We start from the raw sequence: 20,899 nt of genomic DNA, 5'->3' as shown, positions 1-20,899 counted from the left end.
CAGAGGAGAAAAGAGGTTAGTGAGAGAAGTCCTGGTGTTCTTTTTGAGCTCCTTGCTCAAGCTGTACTCAAAGCTAATATCCTGTACTCTTCACTTATGTGAGCCAACAAATTACTTGGGGTTTTGTTTGTTTGTTTGTTCATTTGCCCATTTGAGATAATTAGGAGCCATTTGTCTACAAGTCACAGAAAATTCTTCCCTAGACAGGCTCCTGGGCTGATAGACAGCAAGATCAAGACCCAATGTATTAAAGGGACAGAAATCTAACTTCAACCCAAATAAAGATAGAACTTCCTCACACTGAATCATTAAGGAATAGCAATAGGTTGTGAAATCCAAGTTAAAATTTATTATCAATGTGTCAATTTGGCAAAGAGTAGCTAGTTGGAGGAGATAATCCCAGCCTTAGGTTTCTTCCAACTTGATGATCCTATGAACATCGAGAATGGAATATTCCTCAAGAAGGATCCGGATATTCCTCTCCTATCTCTATTATCCATTATTACTAAATCCCAAGTGTTCCCTTCACAATAATTACCACTATTTTAAATTTCATTTATATTTAATTTTAAATTCATTACATTTTATTTATTTTTTAAATTTAATTTTTCACTTTAGATTTCTATTTTGGTTTACTTGTCTCCCCCTGCCATAGACTGTGAGTTCTGTAAGAACTAAGACTTTGTTCATTTTATTTTCCTGTACCTCCAGCACCTAGAAAAAGACCTACCATACAGTAGAGTTTTCAATTAATTCTTTCTTGAATGAAGGAAAGAAGGAGGGAGACCTCCCTGGTCCTGTGTCTTCTATAGAGTCATTCAGAAAGCCAGACCCACAAGGTCTGGAGCCACTGAGACTCTTCCACACCAGCACTATTTAAATACCTCTCCTTGATGCCATTTAATAAAGCATGTCATTTTAGTAAAGGACATTATGCTACCCACTCTCTAGAGGGTTCTTCACCTTTGTCTAGCAACATCTGGCCTCTCGCCTTGGTAACTCAGCATAGGAGAAAGTCCCTGGGAGTCGGGGGTGGGGGTTGTCTTTCTTTTACAGAAGAGGAAAGTAAGGCTCAGAGAGGTCAAATAACTTACCCAACATCACACAGATCTCAAATTTAGGGCAATGGTGCTCTAAAGTTTGTGCTCTTTCTCTCATCCTACACTTAGTTTTCTGATGTGAATGTGTGTGTGTGTGTGTGTGTGTGTGTGTGCATTTTTCATTCCCCAGCACTCTTTTCTGCAAATGGTCTTTCTACACTATGGGGACTGAGGCGCACACATACACACCCGAGTCATCACCATCTTTCTTTTATTTATTGCACTGAAGGAGTAGGAAATAACACAGGCCTGCTAAGGAATAAAGCAAATTCTGGGTAAATTGCATAAGTGGGATTTTTTTTTAAAGCATACAAAGTAACCCTAAAACAATCTACACATTTCAGAACATCATGAGATCTGGGGGCTGTACACGAAGAGGTATGCTCAGTAGCATCTTATACAAATTAACTGAATTCAAGACCATTTCCTTTCCTATCCAGCCTAGCCTCTTGGGCCTGCAAACCAAATCATAGTGCCTAGGGATGATCAAGTAAGAGCAACAGAGAGAGAGAAGACTTTGATTGAAACCAAGGCATTGGGAGGTCTCTGCCTCTGATTCTGGGTTATCTGAATCAAGGGAATTCATTTGGCCTCAAGCACTTAATCACTTCATGGCTCTTTCTGGTTTTATTCTGAGACATTAAGAGGAAAGAATCATCACAGGGGTTGAAAAGGACCTTTTTGTCTTTCTAGCTGTTGCTTCTGGATTCCCTTACCCAATGCCCAATGCATATGTTTGACCAGATGGCTAAGACTCTTGGCGGCCAATTCAGCTGCTCAAGAACATGGTCGTGCTTAACCTCATCAACTTGACTCAGCTTCAGTTCATCCTGGGGTAGGAGTGTGATTCCGATCTGTTTAATTAGTTTAATGAGGGCTGAGGGAACTGGTCCACATTTTGAGTTTGCTGCACAGATTGCTTTGTCTTGCTCCCTTCTGGATCATTTCAGTATTCAGTGGGAAGACTGCTCTCATTACCATTTGGGGAGGGGTTTTCATGCCCCTTCCTCTCACTTGAGGCTGGGTGCTATCCAAGGTACCAACATGAACTGGAGTCCAGGAACCTGGTTCTTCAAGAGGTATGTTTCTAAATGAGGAGAACGCAGAGAACTCAACTGAACACATGCCCACTGGAGGACTGAACTCTCTCGTGTAAGACTCCCTGCTCCAATAAAATGCAGTGTTTGAGCGTTTTGCCTAAAGCATGGTCTCCTCAAGGAGGTTCATTAGGTTTGGGATAAAGTGCTAGGATTTCTATTTGTTTATTTATCTTGTTTTGCTATTTATCTAGAGGGAAGAAGAACAAGTCAGTCTAGATTCCTGAAACTGGGGAGTCACATTAATGGGGGGGGGGAGTTCATAGCAAAAGCTGCTGTTGGCCAGAGTTTCAAAGGTCTAGAGTTGGAGCCAAGCACTGAGACTACTGGAGAGGTGAACCTCCATCCTTCTTCCTCACTGACCCCAGACAAACACTGTGACCCAGGCATAAAAGAGGCAGGCTGGGTTTGGGTGCTTTGCACACAAGCCTGAATTGAACATGGGGAAGGGGATATACGGTAGGATGAATGAGGGAACTCCAGTTTGGGAGGGGGTCAGGGGAAGCTCCTGACTCAACTCCACAATGGGGAAGAGTTTACCCGTCAAGAAGCTCTCCAGAGTAGGCATTAGGGTCTTCCTGAGACCGAGTTACCACCTTGAACTGGCGCCGGAGAAAACCTCCATAGCGTTTCTGGTTGTCCCATTTGAGCTTGGGACGGATGCGCCTCAAGAAGCCCCCATAGCGTTTGTACAGGTCCTCGTGACCCACCGCATCCCCATCCCCGTTCCCCTCCCCAGCCACCTCTGAGCTTCTCTTGGGGTATTTGCGCAAGAAGCCCCCATAGCGTTTGACCTGCTCCTTGGGGTCCTCCTCATTGGAATCCAATGCCCCAGCCTCCATGGCATCATCATTCAGCTGAGTGTCCCCCATCAGCTCAGACTCCCCTCCCTCCCCCAACCTGCCAGAGAGACCCCTGAGCTTCTCCGCCAGGCTCCTGCTCAGTGCATTCTCCTCTGCTGGGGTGCTGAGGAAAAACCTGTTTTTCTCAAGCTCATTCGGGAAGGGCTCAGGGCGCTTAACCAGCTCACTATAGGGCTCCTCCAAAGTGGCCTTGGTCTCCCAGTCTTCTTTGCCGTTGAGCCCAAAGGTGAAGGGGGTGAAGAAAGAGAGAAGGCTCTGGCATCTCTCCCACTCCTCAGCAGGCAGCAGAGCAGCCTGGCATTCCAGGGAACAGATCTGCAAAAACCCAAAAAGACCAGAGTGGTGATGTCATCACCATCCAACTGCCAGGCCGGCCACATGCACTCCCTTGCCCCAGAGAGCCCCTTATTGAGAATATCAAAAAGTATCTGCCATTACTAAAGTTCGGGCTTCCCACCTTAATGCTCCCAGAGAGGTGCATGAAAATAGGGGACTCTATGCCTACGTGCGAGAGACATAGAGAGTGGACCGGCTTTCCCAAGGAAACGTGGCTACAGATGGCAATGCCAACATCACAGCTAAGATCTTCCCAGAGAGCTCTTTGGTGCACTCACTCATCCTCTTCAGCTTGATTCCAGAGGGAGTACTTGGTTCTCCCCACCTTCCCCAGGTGTGAAGGATGTTCTTAACACATTACAGAGAGGCACGGAGCCATGCAGGATGGTGGAGAGAACACATGTGATGGGTCTGAGGGCTCATCAAACCCAGGGGATAAAAGTAGCTCCTTCATAGGAATGCTGGGGGAATTCGAACGTGATCACAATGATGGTCGTGAGGATGACAATGACAATGCTGGATAATTCTGGAACTTGGACCCAGGCAGGCTAATGCCATAAGCCCTCATGCCTAACCACTGTGCTCTCCAGTGACTGAGAGCAGACAGCAGCTGGCACCCAGCATGCCTCTCAATGAAGAGCCTCTAGGACTGTGTGTCTAGAACTTTGCCTTGTTAGCTCATAGAATCACCCCCACGTTGCAGATGTGGAAACTGAAGAGGGATGAATTCCAGGGTCGTGGAGTGAGAAAGTGGCAGAACCAAAGCCTGTGCTCTGTCCACCACACCCTTGGGACCTTTAGTCTCACCTGTCTGCCATCAAAGGAGAGACACGTGGGGGAGTTTGATTCAAAGCAAAGCAAACAAGGCCAGGTCAAGAGAGGCTGAGACCAAGGAGAGGGGTCAAGCCTTGGATCCTGGCATTTAGTGGTGTTGGAAAGACCTCCTTCTGTAGGAGTGACTAGATTGGGAATGGTAAGAAGCCCTGGAAAGTTACCAGAAGGCTGCCAACTCTCAGCCAGCACAGCCTCCTTAATGGCCCTCCCTGTTGCCGGGCATCAGGCTCCCTGGAAACCTGCATTGTAGGTCCCAGACCTGAACGAGGCAGTGGTGGTAAGGTCTGAGGTGGGGATGGAGGTGGGAACCTGCAGCCCCGGGTACTCAGACCTACCCCGGGGCAGGATGTGTCCTGCACAAGTAGGACAAGCCTACAGGACAGACACACAGCTGTTCATGCCCTGCACACAGATGTCCCTTCTGCACGTGGGCCTAGGACCTGGACATCCTGAAACCTACCAGGGGCTCGATGGGCTTGGGCCTATCCTGGGTCTTCACAGCACACAAGGAGCACTGGGACAGGCAGTCCGCTGTGGCAGAGGGGAGCACAAGGAGGCAGGCGGCCAGCAGCAGCCCCTGCCACGCCATGCTGGCTCAGCGCTTCCTGCTGGGGACGGAGAAAGAGAAGATAATGAACCAGTGAGCGCCTACTCTGCATGGGTGTCCTGAGCCATCTCACTGACCCCTGCAGGCAACACTGTAAGGCTAACGTTCTTGTTCTCGTTCCCATCTCACAGTCAGGAAAATAGAGGCCCAAGGAGGCACAGTGGGTGCCCAAAGTTGGGGGTCAAAGAAGAGAATTAATGTGCTGAGTACCTGCTACGTGCCAGCAGCCTTCCCACCTGTTCACCTTCCATCTGCACGACAGCTCTGGAGGAGGGTCTGTCTATTTTCATCAGACAGATGGGGAAGTCGAGGCTCAAGAGGGGAAGCGATCACCAGCACCAGTCAGGCAACAGACAAGCCAGGACTTGATCTGGGTCTGCCAGCCTTCAAAATCCACTTTACCCACCTACCGAGCGGGAAGACATTCGGCATCTGCTTTCCTAGATTCTCTGAGGCCCCATCACCTGCCTTTGCCCCCGACTTCTCAGCTTGTCCCCAGGCCTGTCCTATCTGCCTTGTAAGTTCTCTAGAATTTGCCTTTTTCACCCCAGCACTTCTACTTACCGTGGCCATACTTCCACCTTCTCCAAGCGGGCCTCCCTGCCTCCAGGTCCTTCTCAGATCCCCCCTGTCCGCCCTGAAATGCCCTGCGCAGCATGGCAATCCTGCAGTCAGACCTGTTAGGCTGGGTCAGGCCTGGCCCCTCATCATCCCCACTTTATAGATGAGAAAACAGGTGCTCAGAGAGGCTGGCAGATCTAGGGTCACATAGCGATTGAAGGTGGGAACCCAGGCCTCTCTTGAGGCTGGGCACGTTCTGCTCCACGAAGCAGGGAGGCTCAGAGAAGAAAACCCAGAAGAGTGGACATGGGTCCATCCCACCTCTCTTGCCCTCCCCACCCCCCATGTTCTCTCATGCTCTACCACCTGCTGAGTGGCTTGGGGTTCCAGGAGAGCAAGCAGTGCCTTTTATGCTCAGATGCAAAGCAGGCAGCTCGTGTTTTCTCTGATATCAGCGGATGGTGATGGTAGGGCTGGCTCAGTACAAGATCAGCAGTGAATTACCTGCAGGGGAGGAGAAGCCTACACCACAGACCTCCTGGCCTGATGCTTCCCACACGGCGTGGCTTCCAGGTTAGGAGGCCTGATCAGAGATCCTTTGTGTCCCAGGCAAATAACGTCGGCAGCCTTTCCTTTCATCCACTAACTTCGTATTTAATAATAATCCTAGCTGATCAGATGGTTGTTAAGTACTCATGATGTTCTGAGCTGTTCTCACGAGCAAACTCATTTGTACTCACAGCGACTCTCTGGGGTGGGTCCCATTGTCGCTCCCACTTTACAGATCAGAAGACTGAGTTAAGAAGGCTGCCAATGTTCTTGAGCTGGTAAGTGGCAAAGCTGGGATTTGTATCTGGGGGGGCGTCTAACTCAAGCCCATCTTCTTACCACAGTGCACTGGCCGGGCTCCTCCAGTCTACCCCACTCCCAGCCCAAGTCTCCAGTTTCTCTGGCCCAGGCTCCAGGGAGCCTCTGGTCTTACCAGCCTGATTGCACCCCTGCCCTGCTTCCCGGCTCTCCACTGCCCCTGAGAGGAAGGCTGCCCCTTAGCTAGCTGCTCCAGGGCTTTCCCACCAAGCAGAGCTGGCACTGACTGGTGCTAACTGCATGCCGGGCTGTGCTGAGCCTCAGCTGTGTCTTAACGGAAGAAGGTCTCATAACAATCCCATAAACCTGGGACTAATATTCTTTCCATTCTATAGGCAGGGAAATGGAAGCCCAGAGACTATGTCATCTGTCTAAGGCAGCCCAGCAAATGTGCAGCACCCAGACTGGCTGTGAGCTTCGTCTGATGTGGGCCTGACCACACCACCTGCAACTCCAAAATAGTGCCCCATGTACCCCATTTTTCATGCTTCACCCAAGGGATTCCCTCTTCCTGGAGCACCTTCCTCACCCCACCCATCCACTCCTATCTCCCACTGACCTGGCTAACTCGTATTTGTTCTTCAACACTCAGCCTTGGTTACCTCCTCCAGGAAGTCTGCCTGACCTTCTGAACTCCCACAGTCACTATGCTGGCTCTATGACACAAGTGCTCCTGCTTTCTGAGTTTCTAACCAGTGGGGGGCTTCGTCTCTGCAGGTGAAAGTCACTACAGTGAGGGTGTGTGGTGCGTTTGAGCATGACAAAGAGACCAGGGTGGATAAGAGAACATAAGGCAGGAGACTGGGGTAGAAGAGCAGAGAGATGAGCTGTGGCCAGATAGTGGGGGCCCCTTTAGGCTAAGGTGAGGCGTCTGCACCTCATTCTAATGTTGTGGAAAGACTAGGGCCATCTGAGGATTGATGAATGAATGGGGGAGTGAATGGGGTGCCCAGCTCAGCACATGGGGCTCCATTGTGAACAAGAGCTCGGCCCAGGGTTTGTTGAGTGAATACACAGATCACCCCTGGATGTCTGGGAAGCTTAGTTTGAATTTTTCTGGATTGCACCTCTCCATGCCCCCAGAGAAACCTCATGGGGTCTGCAGCAGTCTAGAGTCAACACTGCTAGAGGAAATTGAGAAACTGTTATGGAAACCAGGGAGCCAAGGGTGGGGGGGAAAGGAAGAGAAGAGGGCAGACAGGAAGGGGAAGGGGGTGGGGAGGGATGAGGCGGGCTTAGTGAAAAACAGTCCTGAGAGAGACAGAGGGAGGGAGAAACAGAGACAGAGGAGGGAAAGAGACAGGCGGGAGGCACAGAAAGAGGGAAGGCCCAGGAGACAAGAGAGGCAGAGGGAACCAGGTCACATGCTGAATATTAGGGGCTTTGTTGTGAGGCTTTGATTTTTTTCCAGACTTGCTCAAGGCGTGATCAGAGCTGTGGTTCCTTGGTCCTGGGAAGGGCCGAGTCCCTGTCTTCCAGCAAAGCCCCACTTCTCTCCCCACCACCCCACGCCTCCCTCCCCCCATCACGGCCCTGGCTCCCTAGGCCTCAGTGTGTTTCCCAGGAAGAACTGGGGAGGGACCTGAAGGGCATGGGAGTGCCCAGGGAGGGTCAAGGCAGCAATGGGGGTCAGGAGGGACAGGCAGGGCTGAGGCTCCTGCTCTCCCCCAACCGCAGCACTCTCCCTGCACATGGCAAATGTTCAGAGGCTACAGCCGGTAGCTGGTGGAACAAACAGCAAATGGCACTGGGTGTTTTGACTTGCACAGGGGTTTCTTCTTCTTTTTGGTTTTAATTCTGTTGCCAACATTTTTAAATTGGGGAATTTTCAAATCTTAATTTCCAACTTATCTTTAAAAAATCAGAAGTACTGGAGATATCGGGCCCGTGCTGCCATATGGCAACTGTCACCCAAATGACACATGCAGCTTGGTCACCAATGTCCCTACCTGGCAGTTTCCCTTGTGTCTCCTGCCGAGCATTCGACAGAGAGTTGACTTTGCAGCCCCTGCATGGCCTATTCTAACAACTTGGAGAAGCACCATGGGGTCAGAGGGTTCCTCTAAACAGAAAGGAAAGGAGCACCTCCAATCCCTTCCTGACCCAGAAGCAGAATCACCAAGGGCTTAGTTATGTGGATTCAAACCCCGACTCTCCCCCCACCCCGTCTGGGAAAATTAACTTTGCTGTGTCTCTGTTTCCTTGGTCACATAATGGGGCTAATAATAGTGTACCAGGGGGTTGGTGTGGGAATTAAATAAGAGATCATGCACAGGGCACACCGGGCAGGGTGCCTGGCACATAGTAGGTGCTTTAGATAGTGGAGTATGAAAGCTCCATTCAACTCCTGCACTACAGGAGATACAAAAAGAAAGAGGCCAAAAGGAGTGATAACAAAGGCCTAGAACACACACAGGTGAAACTCCAAAAAACAAGTTGTTGAATGAATGAACTTCCACATGTGGTGGGCCTACTGTGTGCCAGGCAGGGATGAGAGCTCTGTATTCATGGTCACATCAGTCCAGTAACAGCCACCACAGCTCAAGAGCCCACTGGGTGCCAGGTTGTGTGTTCCCCCTTCACACACGTGATTCTCGTCCTCACCACAAGGTGGGAGCAAATGTCTTTATACCCTTTATATAGAGGAGAAGACTGAGGCCGAGAAGGAGAAGTCACTTGCCCAAGTTCACTTAGCTTGTGAATGGGAGTTAGGCTTCTGACCAGATCTTTCTGGGTTAAAAGGTGACTCTAATAAAGACACATAAGCCCTGAGATTTTCCCAAGCAATCCTATTTCCTTTCTATTGTAGGATAAACAAATTATCGTGCACTGCCAGATGGGTCCTTCAGGAGCATTTTCACCTTTGCTCAGGGGATTTGCTCAGGGGAGCTCTTGTCCATCAGAGATAGCCCTGTCTGCCCCTCAACTCCCATCCAGAACGAACTGAGAAGAAAAGGAACTTGGAAGCTCACGGGGTGAGAAGCACAAGCAAGCCCACGTGGTGGGCTGAGGGGCAGCGTCAGGTGCACAGACCCCAATGGGGAGCTTGCTTGCACAGCCTGCAGGGAAGGAGCCACCTCTTTTCATGGGCTGGGTGGGCCAGGGGGGCCTTCCAGCAGCCCTCCCAAAGAAAAACCCTCTTTCCTTGCAGATCTATGGGACTTCCTCAGCCACTACCCCATGGGCTTTGTGACAGCCCGGTGAGGGATGCAGGGGCTGGTGGGGGGCAGGAGAGGACATTTTGGCCTCATCAGCCTCCATCAATCGCTGGATTCTTTTACCAAATCTCTTTCTCTATATGTTCACATCCTATTGTTTCCATTTCTCTGGGGAATCCTGAGAACGCACCCAATGCCCATTCCATCTGCCTACTATCGTCCGTGGCTGCTCTCATGCTGCAAAAGCACAGCTGGGTGTTGAGACAGGGACTGGACGCCCCGAATGCCCAAAATATATACTAGCTGGTCTCTTACCGACCAGGTCTGCTGACCCCTGCTTTCACTAATCTTACAATCATTTTCCTAATTCTAATTATTCTCATCATTCTGAAGCTGACTTTCTGGGGAAAAATCAGAAGGGAATCATTCCCCTCCTCAAGCCTGCGCTTCTCACTTGTCCCTGAAGGGGACGCATCACCCCCTTGCCCTGCGCCAGGGCTGCCCCAGTGACAACATCGCTCAAAGGGCCAGCACACAGTAGTCCTCTCTCCTACCCAGGGCCCAGGGTTCCTGGAAAGGGAAGGGACTGCCTGCCCGCCCCCTCATCTCCTTTTGGTGATATTTCTATATTGTAGTCAGAGGACTCAGAGGAGCAGCAAGCATTAAAAAGCCAGCATGGAATAATAATGGCTTGATTTAACATTGCAATTATCTCTCCCGGCACTTTATCGCATATGATTATCCCTATTTGATAGAAGAGGAAATGGGAAAAGGTAGGAATGAAGTCACTTGTTAAGGTCACATCATGAGTCAGGAGGGAAGTGGAGACAGAGCTGGGGCCTCCCACCCCCAGGCGGTGACTTGCGCTGAGGAGATGGTGTTTCAATGACCCCCCAACAACCTGCCTGACAGCAGCTGTGGAGTACTGCACGGTGGCTCTGTGCCAGACCTGTGGCCTCTGTGGCCCCTCCTGGGGTAGCTGCTACTGGTACAGGCTCAGGCTCCAGGAAGGAAGGGTGAGAACCAAGTGACAAAGGGCCCCAGGGTCCTGAGCACATGCATGGCAGAGCTGAGCTCTCCAAGTCCATCCCTGGTTAAGGCACAGCCACGGGGGCCAACTCACTGCTCTGCATTTCAGCTCAATTATTGCTTGTTCACCCTCAGGAGATTCCACGAGGCTGGCATGATGAGCCCCATTTTCCAGATGAGGAAAGAGAGTCTCAGAGAGACAAAATCACCAGGTCTAGGCCAAGAGGCAAGGACATAGCAGAAGGAGGCTTGAAAGTTGGTCTGTGCTCCACCCACAAACCTTCCCTGAGGTGTGTGGTCACGTTGGATATCCAGCGGACCCTCCTACCAAACTCTCACATTCCTGAAGCTGAGATAGTTGCTGGACTTCTATCCCACCAGAAAACACACAAAGTTCACCTCTGCAGGTCTCCAGGGACTGGCAAAGGCAGATCCTGAAAAGTGGAGGACAGTGTTCCTGTGAGGCCTTTAGGGTCATTGACAAAGAATGGATTCTCGACTGGGGAACACGGGGGGCTCAGAAATCAGATGGTAAGTGAAACTACCATGTAGTCCAGCAAGAATCAAAGTGGAGAACATGGTAATGAGGGCCCACCCTCAGGGCTGGCCCTCTCTCTGGGCCATTTGCTGTTCAGAGACCAGAGTGAAGGGGCCCTGCCCTCGGTGGTCATGGGGAGTTTTAAAAGAATGATTTTTAAGAGCAGGAGTCATACCCTTGGTTATTTGATGCAGTTAAGGGTTAAGGAGAAAAGCAAAGAGAGGGATGGGAATACAGATGCAGAGAAGGAGACAGAGACCAAGAGGGTGACAGAGACAAAGAGGCACATACACGTGGGTGTGCCAACTAGAGTGGTAGAGACTCTTGCACACAGAGAAAGAGATAAACACACCAAAGAAGCAGAGAACTGATGAAAGAACAAACAGTGAGAGAGGTGATGGGAACCAGAGGCAGAAGGTACGGAGGAGCAGAGGTGGGGAGGTGAGGAGAAAAGAGGAGGGGAGGGCACAGAACCAGAGACAGGGAAGGCAGGACAGAAAGTGGACTTGGATCCAGGGCTTTGACCTACTGTGGGAATCACAAACATCAGTTCGTCCTCCTGCCAGTGGACCAGAGATCCAATCACATAACTACTCACTCAACCCTTCTCAGCTTAAACAGAACTATCCAGTAACAGGTCAACAGGTTCATTTAGTCAAAGAGCCAAATGACGGTGGACAAATGCAGTGAACGTGCCTGCAGCCCCCCACTCCGGCCATGGGTTCGGCTGGATGGCCTCCCGGAGAAGCGTCCCGAGCCTGGATATGTGCCTCGTGGATCTGGGCCATCTACCTCCTGCCAGGAGCATCAATCTGGACCTGGGCTGGGGCAGGATTTATGGGGCCCAACATCAAAGGACCCAGGACACCTTTCCATCTCCAGGGCCTGATCCTGGGCTTGCTGAGTGTCTCCAGAAATATTTACTGCCACCACAATGGCCAGCCCTGTCTCAGTGAAATCGTTTTAGACCTTTGTCAGACGCCGTGAGATTAACCAACATTTATGGGCTGAGATGAACGAAAACGGTGAAAGAAATCAGCTAGCTGACTGCACCGTCTCAGACACAAGTTGAAATCAAACCACCAACTATTGATCCCACTTAGAATGATGGAAGACATCTAATAAATACAACAATTGTGCAAGAATGGCCCAAGGAGGTAGGCAGTGGGAGGGGGGCTAGGGAGGATCGATTGGGAAGACTTCATGATCCTGAGGCAACAGATGAAGAAATGGTCTTCTGTTGGTGTGGAGAGGACTGGAGGGGGAGGGGAGGGGAGTGCCAGCCCCGCAAACTGAAATACGAGACCTATTTCCTGGACCTATTCCCCCCACCCCCCCCACAGACACGGACAGACACTGACGTAGCTCACAGTTGGATGGTGTGGAATGATGAGGGATATTATAACAGATTGAGGGGAAGGGGGCCCAACTCTGCGCTCTAGACGGTGAGAACTTGAGCAGTCACACTAGCACTCATTGAGTACCTACTGAATGCCAGGCATATTAGAGTACCCAACGGGAGTTTCACAATGAGGTGAATACTATTATCCGTACCGTGTGGGTGAGGAAATGAACCTTCAGCTGCTGTCCCAAATCACACAGCAAATGAGTGGTGAGACTGGGATTTGAACCCAGATCTGGGTATTGTGAGACGCACATTTAGACAATCTATGGAACATTCCTGGCTCCCAGGAGTTATCCCAAGACCCTCATCCCTTTCCATTTGCTTTATGGTGATTGCAAATTGCCTCCAATAGCCCCCAAGCCCGTCCCTTTGCCTGCTCTGCTAAAACATGCCTCAGGAAGCACTGCGACATCCCACTCCCAGCTGCCAGCGGAGACACGGGATTCGCCCGCCACCCATCACACCTCTAGCTCATCTGGGGCAAAGCAGTGGGCTTGAGATCCCGTCAGCAAACGCAAACCTCCCCCAGGCAGCGCAGCTCACCCTTCGGCTGCTGCAACAGCTCCCCCACGCAGATCTCAAAGCCTGGAGATAAATGACCTGCAAAAAATAGAACAAAAGGCAAGGTGGGGTGGGATTGAGGGGAGGAAGAAAGGGGAAAGAGAGGGAGCTGTGGCAGTGGGAGGGGGAGGCCAGGGGTTGACATTCTGAAACATTTGCAATGGATCTTGACCGGAATGCCTGTCAAATTAGAAAGACTTGTATATTTTACCAACCCTTGGAAGAAAGACGGTAATGAAGACTTTCAGTCTGCGGGAAGGGAATTGAAATCAGATCCAATAACCTGAAGAGCTTGTTTCCCCTGGGAAGGTTGGAGGCTTAATTAAGGAATGTTTGTAAAGCTTGGAGAGATTCTAGATAAAAGATACCCAGGAAAAAGTATAGGGTCACAGAATCTACTATTCAACCTCTGTGTTGTCACCAAGCATTTTTTCTCCCTTTTTCTCTTTTCTCTGAAGCTCACCAGCTTTTTTGCTAGAGTCAAACTTTGGGATTCAATAATACTCTTCTTTGGACAGGGATGTCTTTACCAGTGAGCAAATGGCTTTCCCCTCTGAGCATCTTTTTCCCTGCCCAACTTGGACTTCTCAGGCTCTAATTTACATGAGAGCAACAAGTCCTTTCAAAGTAAAAGTGACAAGAAAAATACTGCGAAGCCTGAGTCTCGTGGCATGCTGTCACTCTTTCCCCATTCCCTCCCAACAAAATAGCCCCAAACTTCATTTCCATGTAAATGATGTCAAAGGAAACCACTCAAGCCAGTACCCTGTCAAAAATTAAACATGATCCAAAAAGGGATGAAAAGGCTGAACTTGGCTGTACAGTGATGTACATGATACCTGGTAAATGCCAGAGCCCTGAATCTCATTAACGTCCCCTCAGACCTTGTTCTGTGAGTCCAGTGAGAATCACTGACCTTTAAAACCTTCCTGAGGGGCCAAACTCACTTCTTCCACCCAGGGCATCCCATCCTCAGATGGGAACTGTGTGTGCAGGCTGCTGGGGAAGAAGATGACCCTGGAGCTGACACGGAGGGGTGGTCCTCTTGGGAGAGAAGAACCCACCTGTTTAAGCTGGGGCTGTGCGGAGGGCGGATTCCGAAGAACCATCCGTCTCACACGGACGGATCTGGCGCTCGCAACCCAGCCTCGTAACTGTAACTGTATCTGCCAGATTATCAGCCCCAGACCTGAAATCCCCCAGCCCGAGCTCCTACCACCCTCAGGTCCAGAGGACCAGGAAAAACAAATATGATCAAAAAAGAGATTCTCGTGCCCCTCCGGACATTACCTGTGTCCTGCTTTGTCCCCGGGCAGCTTCTGGCTGAGCAGGTCGCAGGGTGGTGGCAGGTGGCTGGCTCAGGACTCAGGGGTCTCCCAGACTCGGGCTCCGAAGGAGGTGCCAAAGAGGCGGCCGTGAGCACCACCAAAGCCCCTCAGAATGGCAGTTCTGGTGCCTCGCCCCCCCTTTTATGGACTAGAGCCTCCCCTGTCGCTCAGCCCTTGCTGAGCACAAGCTGCTGGGAGCCAATGGGGAAGTAGCTCAGAGCAGTCAGAGGCGCAGACCCCCGGGCCCTTCAACTCAAACTCCCTGGGCCCCACACAATAGGCTTCTCTTCGTGACAGGGGATGTGGAGGAGGAAGGCAGCCGTGCAGGGAGGGGGCTGGATCCTGGGTGTAGTGCTGTTTGTCACTTGAAATCCGGCCACTTCAGTCTTTGATGCGTTTCCAGGAGAGAGTCACAGGAATAAAGAGAGAGAGGTAGGGAAGGGCAGAGACAGAAAGTGTTGGAGAAAGAGAGACAGAGAAAGAGAGCCAGAGACCAGCAGACAGAGAGACACAGAGACAGATGGGGAGAGAGAGAGAAAGGGAGAGAGAGAGAGAGTCAGACAGGACAGATCTGGAGACAGATGGGGACACAGAGAAAGAAGCTGAAACAGAAGATTCAAAGAGGATCAGAAAGAGAAAGAGACACTGTCGGAGAGACAGGGCGTGATCCAGACAAGGAGCCCGCAGGAAAACGGAGGGACGGAGGGACGTAGAGTGCCAGAGATGGGGCCACCAGAGAGAGGGCGTTGGGAGGCGGGTGGAGGGACAGTCAGAGGAAGGAGAGAAGGAAACCAGGCAAGAGGACAGGCTCAGAACCTACAGGGATCTAGAGACCACAGAAAAGGCAGAGAGCCCCAGACAAGGGAAGCGACGAGAAGGGGAAGGCAGACCGGGTGCTGGGTGCTACGGCAGCTCCGCGTGTGGCTGGTCACGCGTGTCCTGGAATGTTTTTGTGTGTACACTTGCCTGCACCCACAGCCGACTCTGGTACATGCCTGGGCTGGTGCCAGGCACAACCAGCCCTGGCAGGAGCTCAGCCCTTCCCCGGCAGCCAGGAGCTGCGGTTTACTTTGCTCTGGTGGCAACACAAAATGAGTATCTTGAAATCCCCCTCAAAATATGGGCTGCGATGTGCCTTTGCCTGCACTCCGGGTGGGGGGCATCCCTACCTCCTGTGCGCCCTCGGCCCGTGCCAGCAGCAGCGTGAAGGCTGCACTCTCATGGCTACGAATACCTTCCAAAACATGGGTGGGGTGGGGAGTGGGGATGGGGGGTGGTCTCTGAGTCTGGAAGAGAACATGCCTCTCTCCTCACTCAACAGCAGACACACAGTTTGTGGTGGGAGGCAGGACTGTTTCAGAAGTCTGGCGGGGGCTGCCCATTCCCTGGGCGCCGATGCTGCACTAGGCACTCAGCCAGAGTTGTCGGGCTTAGTCCTCACCACCTGGTCAGGTAGTGAATATTATCCCCATCTCCCCAGTGAGGAAAAAGTGGGTTTGCCTACATCTCCAGCTCATGGGTGGAGAGACCTGAGACAAGTTCCCAACTTCAGCTCCTGTTTGCTTATCTATAAAATGGGGATAAGTTTCTAGCTCATCGGGCTCTTGTGAAGAGTGAAACAGGACGTGGGCAGCATCATTTCACGCAGTCAACACTTAATGAGTGCTCCGTCACCATCTGTCCGTGTGATGAATGCCATCGTTTGCGCTCTGACGCACCAGCATTCTCTGTTCTCTGGGGCGCTGTCCTCTCCCTGCACCTGATTCGTGACAAGGAGGAAGATGGAAGGAGCCGTTTGCTGGGCACCTACTATGTTCCACACACGTCCGCATGTTACGCTGCACCCTCACCACCAGCAGGTGTGTGGCAGAGACATTATGATGTATCCTCAAACCCATGAGACAGCGGAAGTCTGTCTCGAAGGGAGGGAGGAGGAGTTGAACCCAGTCCCTTGGGCCCCAGGGCTCAGCCCCCTCATGCTCCCCTCCAGCCTGGAGATGATTGTACCTCCTCCCTTTCTTTTTTTTACCTCCTCCCTTTCAGAGAGGACTCTTGGGGGTCCGAATTTGCCTTTCTTTTCCCCCTTGTCCATTTTCTCAGGCAGCACATGGGGTCTGATGGGCAGCTGCAAAGGACTTCATGAGTCAGTGTGGCAGCCCCTGTCCCCAGTGTCCAGTGACCACGGCCCAGGCTCAGTGAGTACCTGCCCACAGGTCAAGCTGTGCACCCCCTCCCACCAGGGGACCCAGGGGACTTGGGTGGAGTCCACTCACTGCTACCCCAGGGATCTGGGAACCTGGGGCTGCAGCGGCTTCTTCCTCCCTAAAGCCAACTGCATCCTCAGTCTGTCTCCAGCCTCCTTATTCTTCACCTCCTGCTCAGCCCCTCACCTCTACCTCCATAAGCTCTTGGTAATAACCTTGGAACAGACAAAGGCTCTAAGAGATGGAGTACAACAGCTCCCATTCCTGGGAGTCAGCAGGCACCAGATAGAGGAGTGGAGGCATCTTTCAACCATTGTTCATCACAAAGAGGAGTAAGGACAGCCAGGGTAGAGACGGAGTAGAGACACCACAGATAATCCCGCTTTACACCATCAGGGTTTGACATTCTTCACTCCCGGAGCCAATTGTGAGCCTGACAAACAAATGGTTTATTCATCTGCTTTTCGTTTCCTTCTGCAGCGTCCTTTACACAGTCTCAGTGATGCCCAGGGTCACATCTCAGCTCTACAGGCAGCAGCACGTGGGATGGGAAACCGTGGAATCACAGGCCCACTTGGGCTCAAACCCCAATGCTCCTACTTACGTGCCGTGTGGTAACTGATGGGTCCCTCGCCTCTCTGGGCTCCTGAGTCATCTGAACATAGGCGGACAGCACCAGCTCCATGCAGGTGTCAGAACTGATTCCAAAGCTCCGTCATGCTCTCTTCCTGGCATGACAAGGCTCTAATTCAGATCTCCAAGTGGGCCAAAAGCAAACACTGAAGAGAAGAAAATATTTGCAACAATCAGCCCCTGAATCATTCTGTTCGGAAGGAAAAGGAAGAACTTGGCAGAAGAAAGATAAGTAAAACCAGCATTTCCTAAGGCCTTCCTCCATGCCAGGCCTGTAGCAAATCGTTCCCAGTTAATGATAATACCTGATTTTCCCAGTGACCCTGCAATCAGGTGCACTTGCTACCCCCACGCTACAGATCAGGAAGAGAGGCTGGGAAGGGTACGTTGTTGGCACGGAGCCATGCAGGGAGAAGAGGGCAGAGCACCGCCTGAAACCAGGCCAGGGGGACCAGGGTTTGTGCCCCAAGCAGGGGTCCTATTGCTTCCTGGCTTCTCCCTGCCCTGCTTCTATCTCATCTTGAAGTTCTACATATTTTCTTGCTTCACCTGTTGCACTGGGAACTTGGGAGCAGCTGACATGGAGCACACGGAGCACTCCCGTGGGATTCAGTTCCCGTCTCCAACTGGCTTCCTGTGTCCCGGCTGTGGTGTCCTCTGATGCTGGAGCCACCATGTGTGCACCTGGCTGTCACGGGAACAGGGCCAAGGAGTTCCGAAGCTGTACTTGAGGAGGGGAAGGTTTCCTGGAGGACAGGAAAGCTAAGTGAGAAATGATCCCAAGTAGGAGTTGTCCAGGCAAAGGGGAGGAAAGGACATCCAGGCAGAGGGAACAGTTCAGAGGAGGGCTTAGAGGCAAGGAGAGTTGAGGAGGATGTCATCCTCCAGAGGACTCATGCTTCACTCCCCTTTCTCTTGCCCCCCTTCTGATTCATCAGAGGTCTTCACTGCCATGGCTCTGTCGCCTTGGGCCAGCACCCACCACTTCCCCACCTGGCTTCTGCTTCCACTCCTACCCCTACCTACTACTGGCTCCTCCACAGCCGGAGAGATTCTTTTAAAAATGTACCTCGGAGGGATGCATCTGAGTGGTTCAGTCCATTAAGCATCTGCCTTCAGTTCAGGTCATGATCTCAAGGTCCCGGGATTGAGCCCTACATAGGGCTCCCTGCTCATCAGGGAGTCTGCTTCTCCCTCTGTGTGCTCTCTCTGTCTCTCAAATAGACAAAATCTTAAAAAAAAAAGAAAGAAAGAAAGAAAGAAAGAAAGAAAGAAAGAAAGAAAAGAAAAGAAAAGAAAATTAAGCAGTCCCAGTGGTGCAGCGGTTTTGCGCTGCCTGCAGCCCGGGGTATGATCCCGGAGTCCCGAGATCGAGTCCCACATCAGGCTCCCTGCATGGAGCCTGTTTCTCCCTCTGCCCGTGTCTCTGCCCCCACCCCCTGACTAAATAAATAAATAATCTTTTAAAAAAATAATGAAAATTAAAATGCACCTCCAATTGTGCTACATCCCTATTTAAAACACTCCAGTGGTTTTCATCCAGCTTGGAAGAAGACCCATACTCCTTACTTGCAGGACCCGCTCTCGGCTGAACTGTCCCCATCTCACTGCTTCAGTGAGGCATCTGGAGCAGGCAAACTCCGAGACAGAAAGGGGAACAGAAGCCACCAAGGGGCGCGTTACTGCTTAAAAGGCACAGGGTTTTTGTTTAGGGTGATGAAAACGTTCTGGAAATAGACAGCAGTGATGGATGCACAATATAATGAATGTGCTTAAGGCCGCTGAACTGTACACTTTCAAATGGCTAAAAATGGAGGGGTAGGACAGACAAAAGAAGGTGTCTATTTTCCTGGTTGAGGAGAGCTCTCGGGTAACAACAGGAAGGAAGTGGTTGTTTTTCTCCTAGCTGAGATACACAGGCCAGTGCCAAGAGCGGAGTCGATGAACAGAAATTGGAGAGAACTTCCCACACCTGGAGCCCACTCTTGACCTCTGTCACCAGTCAAACAGGAGGTCAATGGTGGGAAATGTTTTGCTCAAATGAAGAAGAGAAAAACCTTACATCTCCAATCACCCAAATCATATCGCAGTCACCATGTATCAAGTTTCCACCAGGCACTCATCTCTTCTCCTAAACCACCCTATGTACCGCTCACAACCACCCTATGACATAGAGACCATTAGGTCTACCTTTCAGAGGAGGAAACCGAGCTCAGAGGAGTGCAGTCACTTGCCTGAGGCTGCACAGCCAGTAAGAAGTAGAGGAGCTGGTATATGAACCCCAGTCTGTCAGCCTGGAAAGCCGGGGCTCCTCACTCATCACGCTGCTTCTCAAAAGCCACCTGTTCTTATATTCCTCAGGAGTAGTCTGAACATCAGTGGGAGGACAACTCTACCAAGGGACTCTGGATATTTGATCTGAAATGCTCCTCATCATCCCACAAGCTCCATGAGGTCCATCACCCCTAATAATAGCTCTTAATGAGAAGTAAGTTTCTTTTTGCCAAAGGGGGAGATTAAATTGCTTTATTTTCAGTCTGTAAATCTCACAGTTTCTCCTAAACTGGCAAGTTGGTACCTTTTCTGCATTCATCCCACAAAATGCTTACAGACTGCCTGCCATAGGCCAGGTTCTCTGCTAAACACCCAGTGGCATGGCTGAGAAGACTCAATCCCTGCCATCTGGGGATCACAGTTTGATAGGGGTGATAGAAAGTGAACAGTTAATTTCAGTACCATGTGGCAAAGTCTGCGACTTGGTGACTATGGAATCATGGGGGAGAGGTACCTAAGTCAGCCTAGCTTAAGGGTGGTCATCCCAGAGCTGAAGGCCTAGGCTGGGTTTTGAAGGCTAAGTAGGGATACACCATGCTGATCAGTCAAGGTTCAGTGTGGATGAAAGAAACTATCCCGAACTTTCACTAACAGAGATTTAATGTAGCAAATTGGGGAATTTAAAAAAGATGTTGTTGGGGTTGGGGGGACATGTGCTGGAGGACTAGACTGGGCTTCTGGGAATGAATCTGAGAACACTGTATGACACCAGTCACACTATCAGAAAGTAGGCAGATAGACGCCATCCCTGCAAACAGGGAGCTCAAGAACTTACCACAACATTATGATCCAGAAAGCCACCATGCTGCCATCACAGCAGCCCCTCCACTCCCAGGGGTGGCCCCTCATCCCTGAAATGCTGCTGTGTAGCCCCCCACACCTCCATGACTGCTCTTGTTGGAGGAGACAGCCCAAGCAGCAGAAAGATGACCTCTGTTCCATTTTGGTTGCCTGACCTCTGCTAATTGGCAGAATGTAATCTGCATCCAGAACCCGAGCTGCAAGGGAGTCTGGGCAAAACAATTTTCACCACTGCGGTCCAGGGAGGCACGCGAGAGAGAAGTAGGAGAAGGTGGTGGGAAGGCGTGCTGAGGGCCAAGCCGGCATGGCCACTGTATGTGGAAAGGCAAGTGTCCTAGGCTGGGTGGACACATGTCTTGAGCTTTCTCTTCTGCCCTCACGCAGAGCCGATTTTCCACATCAATGCTCCCCAGGTAATGTGGGGGCCCCTATGGAGCCTCAGCCCTATGACCCACATAGAGCGAGAACACCTATGGAACCAGATGAATTCGAATCGTTGTTTTAGTGGTGAGGAAAGTAAGGTCCGGAGAAGAGGTAGTGCTATAAGGGCCACACAGCCACTGCATGGCCAGCGGGGCCTAGAACTTAGTTATTCCCATTGTATCACATCTGTTCTACCAGCCAGCCTCGGCCCCCCTCTCCT

General features: G+C 51.1%; 1 protein-coding gene and 2 long non-coding RNA genes across 11 annotated transcripts in view; 1 reads left to right on the top strand and 2 right to left on the bottom strand.

The window, feature by feature from the left end:
* Nucleotides 1-1,294: 1,294 nt before the first annotated feature.
* PDYN (prodynorphin) lies at nt 1,295-15,191 on the bottom strand. Of its 9 annotated transcripts, none has more exons than XM_038571799.1 (4): nt 14,247-15,191; nt 12,939-12,995; nt 4,691-4,835; nt 1,295-3,375 (listed from the first exon to the last, which is right to left on the bottom strand). In XM_038571799.1, exons 3-4 carry the CDS (start codon nt 4,817-4,819, stop codon nt 2,734-2,736), a joined length of 771 nt encoding a protein of 256 aa, XP_038427727.1. In that variant the 5' UTR covers nt 4,820-4,835; nt 12,939-12,995; nt 14,247-15,191; the 3' UTR covers nt 1,295-2,733. The 9 variants fall into 9 exon arrangements, with proteins under 9 accessions (XP_038427727.1, XP_038427725.1, XP_038427726.1 ...); XM_038571797.1 differs by having other exon boundaries at nt 4,691-4,838; nt 14,247-15,190; XM_038571798.1 differs by lacking the exons at nt 12,939-12,995; nt 14,247-15,191 and adding exons at nt 5,903-6,222; nt 6,825-6,899 and having other exon boundaries at nt 4,691-4,838.
* LOC119865632 lies at nt 3,954-10,091 on the top strand. The gene is made up of 3 exons (XR_005377677.1): nt 3,954-6,982; nt 9,075-9,240; nt 9,417-10,091. It is a non-coding gene; the product is annotated as an uncharacterized LOC119865632 (long non-coding RNA).
* Nucleotides 15,192-17,087: 1,896 nt separating the features above from the next.
* Nucleotides 17,088-20,899, bottom strand: part of LOC102156297 — an 85,287-nt gene continuing 81,475 nt past the window's right edge. The window contains exons 8-9 of the long non-coding RNA XR_005377675.1: nt 17,671-17,867; nt 17,088-17,267 (exon numbers count right to left, since the gene is read on the bottom strand). This is a non-coding gene — a long non-coding RNA (uncharacterized LOC102156297). The remainder of the gene's footprint in view (nt 17,268-17,670; nt 17,868-20,899) is intronic.

This window comes from Canis lupus, chromosome 24 (assembly GCF_011100685.1).
Source record: "Canis lupus familiaris isolate Mischka breed German Shepherd chromosome 24, alternate assembly UU_Cfam_GSD_1.0, whole genome shotgun sequence".
NCBI classification, from domain to species: Eukaryota; Metazoa; Chordata; class Mammalia; order Carnivora; family Canidae; genus Canis; species Canis lupus.
This window is presented reverse-complemented; position numbering and strand designations above follow the sequence as displayed.